An 18263-nucleotide genomic window follows, 5' to 3' on the forward strand; every position below is an offset into this window, starting at 1 on the left:
AAGCAAATTAGAGACGGAGGAATTACAAACCAAATATGGGATTATGGCAGTAAAAAAAATAAAATATCTAGGTATCTGGTTGACACCTAAAAATATAAACCTATTCAGTGATAACTACGAAGTAATCTGGAGAGAAATAGAAAAAGATTTAGAGAAGTGGAAGCATCTGAGTTTATCGCTATGGGGAAGAATTGCTATCATTAAGATGAACTTGTTGCCAAGAATGCTTTTCCTTTTCCAAATGCTTCCGGTAATTAAAGGCACAAGCTGTTTCGACTTGTGGAGGAAAAAAATTTCAAGGTTTATCTGGCAGGGAAAACCGCCGAGAATAAAACATAAATTACTAATAGACAAGAAAGAGCGGGGCGGCTTTGCACTGCCAGATTTAAGAACTTACTATGAGGCAGCATGCCTGATTTGGGCGAAGGAGTGGATAGCCTTAAAGGATACTGACTTGTTGGACCTCGAAGGGTTTAATAACAGACACGGTTGGCATGCGTACCTCTGGCATAATAAAGTTAAATCCCATAGGGGATTTTTAAATCATATTTTGATTAAGCCAATCTTTGAGGTATGGGAAAGGTACAAAAACCTTCTCGAGAGAAAAACGCCCTTTTGGTTATCCCCAACTGAAGCATTGGCGGTAAAGAAAAAAAACATGGAGACTAATTGGCTAACATATGCAGATATGATAATAAAGACAGACGAAGGCTGGAAAATGAAGCCTTATGATGACTTGAAAAGTAGGATGACAACTTGGCTACAATACTACCAGACTAAGGATTTGTTTAATGAGGAAAAAAGAGTGAACGGTTTTGAGAGTAGTAAATCAAGATTTCAAACTGATATAATTGAAGGAAGTAGCAAATTGTTCTCAAAAATGTACGACTACATACTAGAATGGAACACCAAGGATGAAGAGACAAAAGATGTAATGATTAAGTGGGCCAGGGACTTTGGTTATAATATTGACATTGATTTATGGCTGAAGCTATGGAACCAAGGTTTAAAATTTACAGCGTGCACGGTACTCAAAGAAAATCTTATGAAGATGATGTACCGCTGGTACCTGACCCCGGTAAAATTGGCTAGGATTTGTAAGAATAGAGAAAAGAAGTGTTGGAAATGTAATTTGGAAGTTGGGGATATGTACCACATGTGGTGGCTGTGTAAAGAGGTGAAACTTTTTTGGGAACTAATATATAATGAGTTTAAAAAGATTCTAAAATATACGTTTCCCAAGAAACCGGAAATGTTTCTGTTGGGATTGTTAGGAAGGGAAATCAAAAAGGAAGACCAGAAAATATTTATGTATGCCACCACTGCGGCCAGAATGGTCTTGGCGCAAAGATGGAAAACCGCGGATATCCCCACAGTAGAGGATTGGAGGGTAAAAATGGTTGAATACATAGAGCTGGCCAAACTTACTGGGAAGTTAAGGGAACAGAGAGATCAAAAAGTACAAATAGAGTGGAGTAAATTTGTGGAATATCTGGAAACGTATTGCAAGACTCTAAAGACACTAACAGGTCTGAAATAATACCTACAACAGAAAATAGAGTGTTAAGTATAAAAAATGGATAAAGAAGGTGACTGTTGAAAATAAGGTAAAAGAAAAGCGCAAAATGTAAGAGATAAATTGTAAAACTAAATGTGAAGTGAAAGGGAAGTTGGGTTCGGCAGAACCAAAATTGGGTATTCAGGTAGGGGGTATGGGAGTATAAAAACATTTGTTTAGTAATGGTTTATGTATGTTATTTGGATTAATTTGCATTTTATAAATGTATGGTTATGTGTATGTTAGAAAAACAATAAAAATTACATAAAAAAAAAACAGTACAGAAAATTGCAGAGCGGGAGAAAAGAAAGATGCGGCAGCCATCTTTCTAATCGTTCATTGTTATTGATCAGTTTGCAAGCCAGAAACCTTAAGAAACCTGACCTTCAGTAAACCTTTCGACTTCCAAAATGAATCTTGGTTTAGAAAAGCTATTCTTAAGGGCCTTTTGAGAAGAGACAAATTAAAGTAGCCATATTTTTAATTTGGTGTTCTTAGCAATTGCACGGCAGCCCAAATCCAATCTTTGAAGCTTTCCCAATCACTGTCTTCATTCTAAGATAAGTATCACCTGTTGACTATCTGCCCATTAGGAGCAGATGCCATGCCAGTAAGCGGCAACTTCAGAGGACAAGCCTGCTGACTCAAAAGTAAGATCCACTGTGTTCAGTGAGATTTACTCCTACGTAAGTGTGCACAGGATTGCCGCCTAAGTTTTGAATCTTTTTAAAGTGTTTTTTTAATTGCAGCAGAAATCCAAGAGAGGTTAAAGTATGGTCTGATTTTACAGTGTTTTCTCCGTTTGTGGTACCGTAGGTAGCCGTGTTGGTCTGAGTCGAAGCAAAATTAAAAAATTCCTTCAGTAGCACCTTAAAGCATAGCTGCCAAGTTTTCCCTTTTCTCGCGAGGAAGCCTATTCAGCATAAGGGAAAATCCCTTAAAAAAAGGGATAACTTGGCAGCTATGCCTTAAAGACCAACTAAGTTAGTCTTTAACATGGGCGTAGGCAGGGGGGGAAGGAGGGGGCAGCTGCCCCCCCTAGAAGCAAAAAAATTAATGTATTTTACAGACCATAACCAGCACTTTTCCTCTCCAAAAACTGAAGTGGAAAGGGCTTTGCTTTCTGGGGGGGGGGGCACAGCAGTAACAAAAACACATCAAATAAATAAAGCAAAGTGGCTACCAGTAGTTAAGCAGTTAAGACAATGGAGCATATATCCCCAGGCAAGATTCGATAGCTGACCAATTCACCCTATTGTTCTTAAGTGGGAGTTGTTAATGAGCATTCAGGAGCATTAAGAGTTCTATTGGCGATTTAATGAGGGTGCAGACTCAGAGGATTCAATTTGACTAAGGTGGCTCTGCAAGGCTAAAAAGAAGTGAATAAGAAAGGGGGGAGGCTGTAGCTTTGACAGACACAGTGATGTTTATAAAAAGCATTGGTGTTCCAGTCTGCCCCTCCTCCTGCATCTGTATACTGTAAATCAGGGGTGGTCACCTCCCAAGAGACTCTGATCTACTCAGAGTTTAAAACTGGGGGTGATCTACCCCCTTTTGGGGGGTTCAGGTCAAAGCTGTTGAGTTTTTTTTAAAGGAAGGGAAGCCCTGTTTTTTGGGGTTTAGGTCAAACTTGTTTAGCTTCTTTTAGGAGGGAGGGAGGCCCATTTTTGTTTAGGGCTTCAGGTCATAGTTCAACTTTTTTGAGGGAGGAGGAAAATTTTGGGTGAGCTTTTTTTAGGGGTGCCAGTGACCTACCAGTGATCTACCACAGACATCCAGTGATCTACTGGTAGATCACAATCTACCTGTTGGACCTGTTGGACGTGCCTGCTGTAAATCAAGCAGAGAGAAAGCTGCTTACAAGGCTCCTGTACATGCAGAGTTCCAGCATCACAGCGTCACCCAGAGGCACCCACAAATATGAGTTATCCCTCTCTCTATTTCTTCCTTCCCTCCCTCTTCCATCCTTAATAAAATACGGGGGGGGGGGCAGATAAGCCCCACATAGAAAGCCCATCAACATGGGGGGATGACTCTTTCAAATACGGTATTTACCGGTAATTGGGGGGGGGGAGAGGCACCTAGGCCTCTAGGAGTTGGCTGCTATGCCTAGGAGTAGGACAATTCAAGAAAGCAGAACGATGCATATGGTATGGTAATATATCAATAGAATCGTAGAATTGTAGTCGGAAGGGACCACAAGGGTCATCTAGTCCAACCCGCTGCAATGCAGGATTTTTTTTCCTAAGGTGGGGCTTGAACCATGGTTGAAATATTATGCTGATATGCAGCAACGCCTCGGAGCCGTCGTGGCTGCGGCCATGCCTTGCCCCGCCCTCGCCCGCCCTTCCACCCCCTCTCGCCTGCCCGACCCTCCTGTCCTCTTGCTGCAGAGTTCCAGCATCACAGCGTCATCCAGAGACACCCACAAATATGAGTTATCTCTCTCTCTATTTCTTCCTTCCTTCCCTCCCTCTTTCATCCTTAATAAAATACGGGGGGGGCAGATAAGCCCCACATAGAAAGCCCATCAACATGGGGGGATGACTCTTTCGAATACGGTATTTACCAGTAATTGGGGGGGGGCACCTAGACCTCTAGGAGTTGGATGCTATGCCTAGGAGTAGGACAATTCAAGAAAGCAGAATGATGCATATGCTACGGTAATGTATCAATAGAATCATAGAATTGTAGTCGGAAGGGACCACAAGGGTCATCTAGACCAACCCCCTGCAATGCAGGATTTTTTTCCTAAGGTGGGGCTTGAACCATGGTTGAAATATTATGCTGATATGCAGCAACGCCTCGGAGCCGTCGTGGCTGCGGCCGTGTCTTGCCTCGCCCTCGCCCGCCCTGCCACCCCCTCTCGCCTGCCCGACACTCCCGTCCTCTCCAGCCAAGCAGGGTAGCCGCCAACGCTGCCAGCCCCAGAAGCACAAGGTGGTCGCTGCTGCCGCCGCCACCGCCCACTTCGTGGCCCCTCCCCTTCCGTGCCTTGGCCCCGCCCCTGAACGACCATGGCTTGCCCCCCCCCCTAGTTTTGATCCTGGCTACGCCCCTGGTCTTTAACTTAGTTGGTCTTTAAGGTGCTACTGAAGGATTTTTTTTAAAAAAAATTGCTTCTCCGTTTGTGTTATAGATGTAACATAAACTTCCCTCTTCTTGAAATGCTTATTATTTTAGATATGATAGAAACTTTGATAAAAAATATTATCAAAGCCCAACGAGATTCCATTGTTTTAAGAAAGCCAGACCCTCCAAGTGTCCCTCTTTTCCACAGACAGTCCCAGATTTACAGAAACTGGCCCAGTTTCTGATTTATTCCCAGAATTAAGTAACTTAAGTAACTATACAAACTTTAGAAGATATCTGAAGGCAGCCCTGTATGGGGAAGTGTTTTAATGTATAATGTTTTATCGTGTTTTTAATATTTTATTGGGAGTTACCCAGATTGATTGGGAAAACTCAGCCTGATCGGCGGGGTATAAATAAAAAATTGATGATGGTGATTTTATATACAGTATGTTCGAAGCAGCCCAGAGTTGCTGGGGCAACCCAGCCAGATGGACAGGTTATAAATAATAAAATTCATTGGAGAAATGTTGGAGGGTATGAAATAGAGATGAAACTCGGAAAATTAGAATACCGTCGAAAAGTGCTTTTATTTCAGTAAAGCAATTTAAAAGGTGAAACCAATATATGAGATAGATGCATGACATGCAAAGCAAGATATGTCAAGCCTTTATTTGTTGTAATTGTAGCTATTTGTCTATAGGCGGGTCAATTATAAATGGAATGTAATTAATGAAATGTAATAGCGATGTTTATTTTTGTATTATTGTAACTATTTGTTTTATTACTGTGGAATTTCCGAAAGAAAGCATTTGTAAAAATTAAAAGAAAAATAAAAAATAGTAAGTTGCATTACTGAAATAAATGCACTTTCCCACGATATTCTAATTTTCCGAGTTTCACCTGTTCGTGATTACATCATAGCAGAACGTATTATATTAAGTGCTTGTGTGTTTTTATACTGTATCTCAAATGTCCACAAGGGCGTACCCACCACGGGGCAAGTTAGGGCAGCTGCCCTACTCTAGAAGCAGGGCTGGTGGGCAGAGGCGGAGCACAGCCCGGCGGAGCGCGAGTTCGCCATTCCCGCCGCGCCGCACCCTCCCTCCAGCTCCCCAGCGCGCCCTCAGGCAAGGCCAAGCACGGCGGGGAACCAGGGAGCGCGGCGCGGTGGGCGGGAACGCCAAACTCACGCTCCGCTGGGCTCCGCCTCCGCCCACCAGCCCTGCTTCTAGGGAGGGGCACAGCCCGGCGGAGCGCGAGTTCGCCGTTCCCGCCCGCCGCGCTGCGCCCTCCCTCCAGCTCCCCGTCGCGCCCTCTGGCAAGGCCAAGCGCGGCGGGGAACCAGAGAGCGCGGCGCGGCGGGTGGGAACGCTGAACTCGCGCTCCGCTGGGCTGGGCTCCGCCTCCGCCCACCAGCCCTGCTTCTAGGGAGGGGCACAGCCCGGCGGAGCGCGAGTTCGCCATTCCCGCCCACTTTGTGGCCCCTCCCCTTCCGTGCCTTGGCCCCTCCCCTTGCCCCCCCCCCTAGTTTTGATCCTGGGTACGCCCATGAATGTCCAGACGTTTTCTGGAAAGCCTTCCACCCTCTTAATTCTTTCCTGTCAGTTATCTCTGGAGAGAAGCATCCTCAACTCCACTTTTACTCCACTTTTACATGCACACTCCTAAGACCGGGATCGGTCCTGTTAGTCTGTTGCAGCCAAAACATCAAAGAATCTGATGGTACCATTAAGACCAACCAACTTATTATTATGCCACAACAAGGCAGCTTTCCTGGACCGCACAATCCTCCAGGTGCTGTTTTTGCACCAGATGAGCCGGACTTCGGTCCACAAAAGTTTCTGCCACAATAAACGTGGCAAAAGCCTCTCTCAAGCGCCGCAAAATTCTCTTTGCTGGTCTCTTTCTCTCTCCCCGCCCCCGCCGTTTTGTCACTCCACATGCACGTCAGCCAATCCCCGCGCTTCGCCCCGCCTCCCTCCAGCCTTGTGCCCAATGAGCACGGGCCGCCTGTCATCCGTTTTGCGAAGAGAGAGAGAGGCGGACGTGGTTTAAGGGCCATGAATTTTGGGGCGTGGTTTAAGGGCCATGAATTTTGCATAGGGAGATCGATACCGACGGCGGGTTGGGAGGCAAAGAGGTGAGAAAAGACGGGCGCGCTGCGATTGGCTGCGACGAGGATGCCGGCTGAGCTCTGATTGGCCCAACGGTATGAGCTGCTCGACCGGGTGAGCGCAGCAGAAGGAACAGAAGCAGAGCTGGGGGGAGAAGTAGCGGGGACGGCGGCGGTGGCGGGTCGCGCGGGGACGGAGACCGGGGGAACCTTCGACGTGGCGCCGAACCGTCCGCGGGGGAAAAGTCGCTCCTCGCAGCCCGGGATCCTGGTAAGCGTACGCGGCCTCTTTGCCCGGCTGGGGAAGCGGGGCAGTCAGACGCACCGAGAGATGCTCTCTTGGTTGGGTTACTCGTGGAGATGCTGCATCCCTGACCCGCCGCGAGACGCTTTTGCGCGTGAGCCTCTCGCCCGTCAGTACCTCTCGCCTCGCCCGTGTTCACACGTGACGTTTTCACACACACGTGTCCGCGTTCCGAGGCACGAGCCGCTTCGAAGCCTCACCTGTGGAAACGGGGAACGCGAAGAAAACCGCCGCCCTCCCCCCCCCGGCCAAACCTATAACATTGGGTGTTCAGTAGATTTGAAAGCAGTGGGCTGATTGAACAACCCCCCCCCCAAAATGAACCCGAGGACAGGCAGCATGTTTGTTTATGTACCGAATTCATTGGTACCCGATTGCATTTATATCTCAGCCTGCCTCCAACGAGCTCACTGTGCGCCCCCACCCCCCAGTTTTATCCTCAGGAGAATATCTGGTATGAAGTTCATAGACAGCGACTGGCCCAGTGATTATAGATGGAGGAGTAGGGATTTGAACCCGGGTCTTCGCATACATATCACAGTGGCATTCAGGTTATTCTGGAGTGAAAGGATATGTCGCCTTGCTCTTTATTCTGGAGTAGAATCTGAGTGGATGTGGTAACCGAGTAATTTCTTTGTTCCCGCAAGGGGACGATGACAATAAAGATTATCTTATCTTATCTTAGAAGAATGTGGGGCATTACTCATTATTCTGGATTAAAAGGATATGGGGCATTACTCATCTCAGATGAGTAGGTTGTCGGTTTTTTATCCACTTGACAAGGAGAGGCAGGGCAGGATCAAATAGTTTCAGCTCCTTGCTCTGAGCATGGCACTTGCTTTCATAATGGATGTCTGTTAAAGAGCTGGCACAGAAGCCTCAGCTGTTATGGTTGGCCAAGCACCTTATTATCTATCTGTGAGAGAGATAATGGGATGGGAGCAAACAGCACATTTAATTAAGACCAATTTGCATAGTTATTTAGGTCGCAGGTGCTTCTAAATAATAAACATTCAGATTTGTTTTTTAGCAGCTACACATTGTGCATAGAAGCCTCTTTGGGCCTATTGGTCACCGGCCATGGTGTAGCCAAGGGGGGCAGGGAGGCAGCTGACCCTCCCCCAGTCAAGCAAATAAAAAAATAACTAACTAACTAACCAATCGTATCACAGAGAGCTGGGTTCTGCCCCCCAGAACATAAATCCTGGTTACACCTATGCACCTGTATCAGAGGCCGTGGGATCAGTGTTTGGTTATACAACCTGCATAGAATGGCACAACAAAATACTTACACATTGTAAGTTTCTCTTAGGCCAGCTTCATGCCGTCTCTGTTTAATGCTCAACTATGAGCCAGTGCTTCAGTTTTAGGAGTAACTTACTAGGAATATATTGATACCAGTGGATCTTACTTCTCAGTCACCATGTTTAAGATTATGCTAAGAGATGTAGAAGTTACCAGCTGGATGAGCCATTAGAACGGGGATAGGAAACCTGTGGCGCTCCAGATGCTTTTGGCATGCTAGTTTATTTTATTTTAAAGGTTTAATCAACTACAAAAGTGCCTCAGTTAATCAGGCATCAGATATTATAAAAAATATATTTTAATACATGCACTTATCGAAACTGAAAATGGCATCTTAATGGCCATCCTTAAAAATGTATACTTTTAAAATGTTCAGTCTATATTTGTACTGCTTTGCCTTTCAGTGAAGGTTTCATTTCTCTTTTGAGAAAGTGGTTGTACACACAGAAGTGACACCCATCACTGGAATAATTGTATGTGAAGCAGTTTTACTAGAAGGTACAATAGGAGACACTTCACTCTCCATTTTAACAGGTTGTTCTGTTAATGGAGACATCTGTGGGTTAATGTTAGGTTCTGTTTTTGTCCAACTGACTCTCTCATTTGACAGTCCTCCTGTGCCGCTTTTCATAGTCTTCTCTTGAGCTTCTTTGTGTTTTTGGCACTAATATCTGATCTTGTAGGCAGCCTGTGCTGGCATGAGCCACACAGCCCCTCTGAATGCCATTTGCTTACCTTCCCTGATGTCACAGAGGCGCACGCCAACCTGGAGCCATGCAGCAGTTTAAGCGTATACTCTAGAAATCTTAGCACCAGAGTTCCAAGCTCCATGTTCAACCTGTGTGAACCTTAACCACCTTATCAGGGCTAGCGCACTACAGCCTTTCAAAGGTCACTTTCTCACTTGTTAAGATTGTTTGGTGTCCAAGAAGGTGACTGGCAGCACTTGCAACATACGTGTTTAGATCTTGAAACGTGTGTATTTTAATTGTTGGACACTGCAATAATATATTGCTTCTGGTTTGTTGAGAAAAACACTTGCTGCTTACTCCAGATGATCCTGAATCATGCAGCTGTATAATTTAAAGAGAAGTTGAGGTTTTTGTATGATTAGTATAGTGTTAATGCCAAACAGGAAACTGAGAAGGAGCAGTAAATCACTGCCTTTTGTTATTTTTACATCCTGATTTTCTGTAGAAGACGGAAGAGAATGGCAGACTTTCCTGATGTAGCTTCTGTGGCTACAAAGCTAAAAAATGCAGTCATCCAGTACTACAATGTTGAAGATGGTGAATGGAGACTTACTAAGAAAACAGTAAGTTACCAAGCCGTTGCTTTTCCAGATTATTTTCTTTTGTTAATAAATGAGTAGGGTGATTTATATTCTACTTTTGTGTTTTAGGTGGGCCTATATATGGTGCAATGATATGTGAAGTAGCATACTTGAGTGGGTAGATTTCAGAGCCTTGTTTTGGTGTTTTGTTTCTTTGAGTGTTGAAAATCACACAAGGAGATCGAGGGCACTTTCCTCTTTTTTCTACCTTTTCACAAGCTAGAGGTCACACAGGGATCCTCCACATGGGTGTAGCCGGGATTTTTGTTGGTAGGAGGGCAGGCCTTTTGTTGTGGGGGGACGGAACCTCGGTTAGCTATGGGTTTTTTATCAATTTTTATTGATTTGGAGGGGCAGCTGCCCCCCCCCCAGCTACACTCGTGAACCTCCATCAGTAGAGGAGGCTCCCTGCCTCAGACTTTGGCTCTCAAAACTTCTGGAGGTCTCTAAAATCTGTAGTGCTGGTTCACTAGAGCAGGTGGGACATGGCAACCTGTCCCGCCTTTTCCTCATGTGTTTATTTACTGTGTACGGTTTGGGAAAAGCCTGTTCTTCTTACCATCTGATAGTGTTGTATCCTTACTTAACTGCATGTGCAAATGCTGGAACAAGCATAATATACTTTTTCCCGAACCTATAGTGATACTCATCAAAGCTCATATCTAGTTTGGCCCCAGATCAGTTTTTTATACTATCAGATTAACAAAAATTTAACTTAAAATCTTAAATCCTAAACGATTGTGTCAGTTGTGATGCCTACACAATGCCAAGGCAACCTAGGTCAGGGGTTCCCAACAAAAATTTCCCGAGGACCCCTCATCGAGCCGCTATTGTGACAAGGACCCCCATTCCTAATCCTAAAATTAAAAAGTGAGAGCCAAATTAAGAGTCTTTTTATATTTTATATTTATACGTTTTTTACAGTTACAACAGAGTACTCGCATCAGTATACAGCTAGTTTTAATTTTCAGTTCTTAATGAGATGAACCACTTTTTAACCAACGGTCCATTTTTAACTACGCGAACTGTAGCTTCCGCAAAAAAACAACGCTTTGTTTACAAACACTACTGTTTTGCAAAGGGGCAGCGCGCGCCAGGGAGGAGGGAGGGGAATGGAGAAGACAGGGTACCTGCGCAGTAGTGCACAAATGAAGCCGACGCGCGCAAAGCATCTTGGGGAGGTGAGCGTTAGTAGAATGCGCACGATGCCTCTTTGCAAAACAGTAGTGTTTGTAAAGCGCCACCTAACGGCATACAGCAGAACTACTGCCTCTATCTAATTCTAGTTTTGCGCTAGACTCTGCTCATGCAGGAAGCGGCCAAAACAAAAAATCTGTTATCATACGAAATATATTTAATATATTTTTTTATTCTACTAGCATCTTGCGGACCCCTCTGGCATAGCTTGCAGACCCCTGGGGGTCCGCGGACCACCTGTTGGGAACCACTGACCTAGGTAAAATTTGATGTTGTGATAGGGAGACTTTTTGATGTGTGATTTGTCAAGTTTAATTCTCAGAGTTTTTCTTTGTATGCCTTTTAAAAGATTTTTTTAAGAGGCATGGTATGATAGGAATGGCCGTAGTTCATAGAGGATGTGTTCTTACATATAGTGATTTAATGCTATATTTTGGTGTTTGTTTCTCTCCTCATTCCCCAGAAGAATTTACATGACAATTTATTGCATGCATTATTATCATTATTATTTTTTAAAAACTACAATTGAATTAAAATGTGTGTACTGATGAACAGGCTGGTGAAAGATGCACTATATATGAAAAGTTCCTTCTGGTCTGTGTAGTTCATGATTCTGTCATTATATTTGTACATTCAGAGGTGTGAAGTGATTGAGTCATTTTTACTAAAGTACAAATACTGTGATTTTTTTTTTCTGCAGAAAGATACGGCAGTTTGGCGTAAGCCATCTGAAGAATTCAATGGATACCTGTAAGTTAACTTACAGAGGAGGTGAATTCTTTCACAAATACAATTTCCAGTAGAAAGGGGTGTGTTTTTATGAGGGGAAGAGCAGAAGTGGGCCATTCCCCAATGCATTGTGCCATCATTGTTGTATCATACTTCATTTCAGGATCGTTTCTCTGCATCTACCATGGACATAAAAGCATAAAATGCATAGTGGGCGTGGATGGCTTTGAGTGCTTTGTGGAATATAAACGTGAAACCGTCACCTATGCATTTGTGTACATAATGCCGCTGGTGCTAAGCATCCTCCTCTCCGCTGCATTTTGTTTGTTATAAAAAAAATGTTATTTTATTTGTAGACAGTTCTTGCTGTTCTCTGAGGCTGAGTAGGTCCTGTTGTAGCTTTCCTTTTAGGGAGTCCTCATTAAAAAACCTTTGGCACACCTCCTCTTTCCTCACCCACCCTCAAAGTTCATAGAGAGCAAACTTTTTGCTTTGGCACAAGAGGATCTGAGGCATAATGGATGAAATTTAATATTCCCAAGGCCTCTAGATACTGATGGAAAATAAAAGAGATATTGGCACGTGCATAACCCATATGAGTTCCTTTAAACTGGTGGAAAGTTGCTAGGCGCGCTGACATGTTCTAAGCATTTTTGTATTAAATCTGATTCTGTAGCTACAAAGCACAAGGGATTGTGGAGGATGTCGCTAACAGAATAGTAGATCACCTACGTCCTGGGCCCTATCGACTCTACTGGGATAGTCTGATGACCTCGATGGATATTGTTGATGAGTTTGAAGAGGTAATACTTCACCCATTTATCACACAACCGGAAGTTCTACTTGCATGTTTTTCATTTGGCACAGTAGTTGCAATGCAAGTAAAAGTTTTACAGTCAGCAAGAAGGGAGCTTCTCTACTTGCATATATCCGTACTTCATACGTTGTGCTTTGAGTGACACTTTAACCTCCTTGTTGGCAGTGGTAGAACCTGTGATATATAAAAAATCCGAAGTGAACAAAATAGCTTTTGCAGTTTTCAAGAAAGCGCCTAATTTTGAGGAGCTGAAATCTAGGACTTACAAATACAAGCATATCCAAGCTGTTTTGAGTATTAATTCCGATATGACTTCCAACTAAATTTGAACCATACAGAAACAGTTTTAAATCCCATTGGCTTTTGTGGGAAAGCTAATCCCATTGCGATAGATTTAAACTCCTTACCTTTGGCTGCATCGTGCTCTCAATTTTTAATTTCAAGCCTATTATCTTTTGATGTCTAAGGTCTCTTTTCTTGGCCAAGAAGTGACCTTCAGCAGAACTGTCCTGGTTTCAGCACAGCATCTTAATGAATCCTGAAACACAAGCAAAGACCTTTTTTTTTAAAAAAAAGCCTGCAGATTCTACACCAGTTCTGGCTATTTACATTTTGCCAGGCACCTTTCATTCTGATGTGTGTAGCTTTGAGCTAGTTCCTTACTGTTTCTAGTGAAGTTAACTCCTATTAAGAATCTGTTCCTAGCTTTCTTAAAGATGTTTATTATTTAAGATAAGACTGATGATTCATCTCAGTGTGTTGGAATAATCAGGAGCACTTGTAGGAAAACCCGATTGTTTCTTCAAGTAAGATATATCTGTATAGTTCATTATTTGAGTCAGGCAGTCAATTAGGCCTGTAGCTGGAATTTTTTTTAATGTGAGAGACCTAAGGGTACACTGGGTAAGTCTCTTGTCTCTTGAAACTACATAGAGTCCTGAGTCATATCAAGAAATAGCAGCTGTATCTCTTCACTTTCAAGAGACAGCCCTCTAACCACGACCCCCAGTGCCACAGACCTGATCCAAATTGGGGTAGGGAGTGGAACTGCTGCTGCAGAGCTTAAAAAGATGGAAATGTCATGATTTATTTCTGGTCTCATCTAATTTGACCCTTCAGCACAGTCTCCATATTGCTTGGCATAGCTATAAACACTAGGTTTCTACAAAAGAATACTACCTAAACGGGCATTTTGTGATTGCACTGCAGAACTGTTGTATTATGCGGTACACCACAGCTGGCCAGTTGTGGAACATCATTTCTCCCAGAGAGTTTGTTGACTTCTCCTGCACAACAGACTACGAAGACGGGATTCTGTCATGTGGTAATTCTAATTAAATCTGTTTTATTTTCTAATCTTGCTGTCTAAAGCACACCTAAACCTGTAGAAATCAAATCTGTGTATGTTAGTGCTTCTGTTTGCAACAAATCATTGATTTGACCCCCACTTCTTCAAAGCTAAAATTAGAAATAAACTAGCGCCACGAAGGAGGATATCCTGTCTGTCACTTGGCAGATCGAAAGTACTATACAAAAGTCACTTAGTGCAAAGAATAGTAGAATAAATAACTTGCATTTTCTGGTGAGTGAGCTGCACTTTGCCTGAGATTAGGATTGGCTGGTTGAACCTGCCATTCCTGACTGCCTAAAAAGTGGAATTTGAGCAGGTGCTGCTTTGCTTGCCATTCAATCATAGAATCGTAGAGTTGGAAGGGACTTGGAGGGTCATCTAGTCCAGCCCCCTGCAATGCAGGAATCTCGGTTAAGCATCCATGACAGGTGGCCATCCAACCTCTGCTTAAAACCTTCCAAGGAAGGAGAGTGCCAAACCAGTTCTCTCTTCTAATGTAACTGTTTTGGGGAGCAAAGAACCAGACCTAGATTTTGCTTGGGAGATTGCCATGGTTCAGACTAGATTTAGAATATTGTAAATATTGCACATTGACTTAAAATGTTGTTCTTGGGTAACTTTGTCCCCAAATCCCGCCTCTCCCTGGATGGGGGACGGTTGGTTTGGGTAGCTTCTTTTAGACAGCACCATTTCTTGTTGCAAGAAATGGTCACATTCCCCATATGATTATAAGGTACTGCTTTGGATAAGAAATCCCTCAGCTTTACAAGCAGAACTTGAACAGGGGCAAGACAAATGACTACATATTGGGACTTCCCATTTTTTTAAAAAAATCTGCATATGGCTTCTCCAGGTTTGTCAGCGAACTGCTGGATCTCTAGATCCCCTGAGTCTGGATTTTGGGGTTGTTAGAAGGAAGCTTACCTCTACCACAGGATCCTTGGGATATTGGCTGTAATAAAATCTTTAAAAGATTCCTTAGAAATAAAAACAGGTGCATTCTCTTTACTTGAGAGGTTCAACCCACAACTGTGTTCTATTTTAAAACAGGTGTCAGCCTGGACTATGGTGAAGTAAAACCAGGTTATGTTCGAGGTTTTAACCATCCCTGTGGCTGGTTCTGTTTCCCTCTCAAGGACAATCCTAGACACAGCCTGTTGATAGGCTTCATCCAGACAGATTTGCGTGGGATGATCCCCCAGTCAGCGGTGGACACGGCTATGGCCAGTAGTCTGACTAACTTTTATTCTGATCTCAGAAAAACCCTGAAAGCATAATCTGTGCTGACCTCAAACTGTGTGTGTTTCTTGCAATCATATTCTGCACCTCATAGTCGATTCTGAAAACCTTAGGATAGGTTGGAAGCTTCCTGCATGAAGGTCTGTAGTATTTTCCTTATAGGTGCTGGTAGTCCCATTTGCACAGAAGAACTGAAAACATGTTTACTCTTAAGTAAGATCCACTGAGCTCAGTGAAACTCACTTGGCAAGCCTTCAGCACATCATTGCTTCTTAGCCAAGCCTTGGACACAGAAGCCCATGGCACTCGTGCAACCACATTCTGGACGGAACTGTAAATCAGAGTGTTCTAGCAAGTTGAGGGAAAGGATCTCTTCCCTGCAGAAATACAGTCTATGGGCTGACCCACACAACATAATTTCCAGAATGGAAATCACAGTGCTCACATTTGTAGCATCCCCATGGAAGATGCTGGTTTTCACAAAGGGAAGCTGTAGAACTGGGAGGTGAAAACATGTTCTGCTCTAGCTAATTTCACCCCTAAAGGAAACTAGGCAATGATAGGAAAGCTCTGCCATCCAGCAACCCCTTTATTTACTAAGAATGCTTTACTAAACTTTATTACTAGGGAGAAGCCTCATTGAGCACAGTAGGACTTGCTTCTGAGTAAACATGGAAGGCGTTGGCCTGTAAGAGTGGGAATAGCAATACACTGGCATCTTTTCTTTTCAAGGGCTAAATGTATGAATGCGAAATACTAATGCTTTCATGTACTTTATGTTGCTTGCTAATCCTGATCTAAAAGTTGGTTCAGAATCTTTTATCCTTAAACTAAAAAGCTTGATGCACTGTAGAGAATTCTGTGCTCCTGTTTCCATACTTTACTGCTTTATAGAGTAATTTTGTCATTGGTTATTTGGGGTGGCATGCAACTGAGTCTTATTCAGAGTAGACCCACTGAAATTAATGGCCCTTGCTTAATCTTTAATTTCAGTGGACCTACTCTGAATAAAACTTGCTTGCATACCACCCATTGTAGCCAAAAAGTTAGCAGTAGTTGTTACTGATAACAAAATAGTAAAGCATGTGGTAATTTGCAAACTGCTCTGATTATTACTAGTACATGGTGACAAGTTTCAATTAGTAACATCTGTAAAATGTATTATCCTTCAATAGGAGATTGGAGGGACTTAACAGTGCTTAACTTTGACTGGGTGCACCTAAGAATTGAACCAAGATTTTCCATAAAAACAGTTTAATAATATTTAAGGCCTATACTCCAGGACATCGTTTTCTTAAGATTGCTCTTATGTTAACATACCAGGAAAGAATTCATTTGAGACTTTGGTAGAGCATAATCTTCTTAAAGCTTCACGATGAGGTTTATTTTTTTAAATTGTTAATATGCTTCAATTATTTAAAAATATGTTTTTAACTTCACTTGCTGGTACAAGTGACCCACAGTTCTACTGAAATGACTGCTAGTCATTGAGATGGTGCTACTGCTGGAAGAATATATAGGAATTGTGCTGCAGTTCTGTATTATAAACTGGTGAGAGATTATTTATATAAGATGCTTAAGATGTATATTAAAGTATTCAGTTCAAAATATTAGTGGTGGTGGTTGTTTTTTTAAAAAAAGATAACGTTGCCAGTCACGCAAATCTGCTTTATACAGAGTAGCTGGGGAAACCCAGCCAGATGGGTGGGGTAGAAATATGTTGTTGTTGTGCGTGCTCTGGTCCATGGGGTCACGAAGAGTCGGACACGACTAAACAACAAATTTATTATTATTATTATTGTCTGCCTAGTCCAGCATTGTCTGCTTCAACCAGCACTGACCAGCCAATGTCTTGGGCAAACATCTTTCCCATCCTTTCAGCTGGGATTAAAGCAAAGCATGTGCCCTTACATAAGAGGTAGGGGAACTGGTTCTGGCCAGCTAGTCCCACCCACCTGTCAATTGCCTGATGTCACTAGGACATCAGGTGACCCAAACAGGGCTTGAGCTTGCTGCCAATCAGCTGCTTGGCGCTGACTTCAATCCCAGCAGGCTTGACACCAGCACTTATTAGCTGTTTGCTCATTGACTAGAAAGGCTTGCCAATCAGGAGTGCACCTTAAGATTGCCAGTTGTGCACTAGCAGCTGCATCTCTCTACCTGCCCCATGCCTGACACCCCATAGCATCTTTGTGACAGGTGTGGGTGATCTGGAGGAAACATCTTGTTGGGGCTGTGGACTTTCAGCACTTGGTGTATTTTTATTATGACAACTAAGTGCAGAAGTCCATGAGCATATTTTTGAGCTTTCCTTCATAACCACAAGTTCACATGTGCCTATTGTGAGCCATCGTATCATAAGGCACCAGCTTGAAAGCTGGTGTTGGATTTCAGGTGTTACTAGGCAGATCTTGGGATCCTGCACAGATGTCTTTCCTGCCAGCTCATCTAATGTAAACATAACATAAAGCGCAGAACCTGGATACACTAACAGCTGGAAATTCTTCCAGATCCTATCCAGTGCTCCATCACTCGAGCATCACCCACCCAGATCAGAAATTCTGAAAGGCACAAAATTGGGGATGATTCTTGGGTTGTCACTGCATTTTCAATTTTCACAAATATATGGTGTTCTAAGTACCTGCCCCCCCCCCCCGGCACAACGTCTCTATATAAAACCCTTATATCACAGAATGACAAACAGACTTCTCTAGACATATGTGTTTATTTTTATGGTACATGCAAAGTACTTCTTAAACTTTTCAGCATCAAAGTGCATTCTCTTCATTCTCCAGATAATTCGTTTCCATATGGGCATATGAAAGCCTAGGTGAGTTGCACTCATTAAAGCTGCAAACATGCCTAATTCTGAGACTTCAACAGTACTTGTGATAGAAAGGTTTTGCAAGCTTGATCCATCAGATTCTTGGTTATAGTATCCAGGCATTTCCACACACAACTATTTCTTGTTCTTTAGTAACATTGCAAATGGTTTTCTTGATACACTAAGCAACAAAAATGTGCTAGATGTTCGGAGCAAATATAACAAAGCAAATATAATGAAGGTGGGGAAAATATACAGTACAGGGAATGCATACATAGCAATCACACATACACAAGTGTTGCCCAAACCAACTCTAAGGGTCCTTTGCTAGTGGTACTTTTGTGCAACATATCTTGGATTAACCATAATCATTCAATGCTTTACCTAAAAGTGGTCCTTGGTGATAGTCCCACAAAAA

General features: G+C 43.1%; 1 protein-coding gene across 1 annotated transcript; it reads left to right on the top strand.

Moving 5' to 3' along the window:
• Window positions 1-6887: 6887 nt before the first annotated feature.
• STARD4 (StAR related lipid transfer domain containing 4) lies at window positions 6888-16631 on the top strand. Its single transcript, XM_035100181.3, has 6 exons — window positions 6888-7017; window positions 9553-9670; window positions 11586-11635; window positions 12291-12417; window positions 13641-13755; window positions 14833-16631. The coding sequence occupies exons 2-6, from the start codon at window positions 9566-9568 to the stop codon at window positions 15057-15059; spliced, it is 624 nt and encodes a 207-aa protein (XP_034956072.1). The 5' UTR covers window positions 6888-7017; window positions 9553-9565; the 3' UTR covers window positions 15060-16631.
• The last annotated feature ends 1632 nt before the right edge of the window (window positions 16632-18263 follow it).

The sequence above is a fragment of the Zootoca vivipara genome, chromosome 10 (assembly GCF_965207765.1).
Source record: "Zootoca vivipara chromosome 10, rZooViv2.hap1.1, whole genome shotgun sequence".
In the NCBI taxonomy this organism is placed as follows: domain Eukaryota; kingdom Metazoa; phylum Chordata; class Lepidosauria; order Squamata; family Lacertidae; genus Zootoca; species Zootoca vivipara.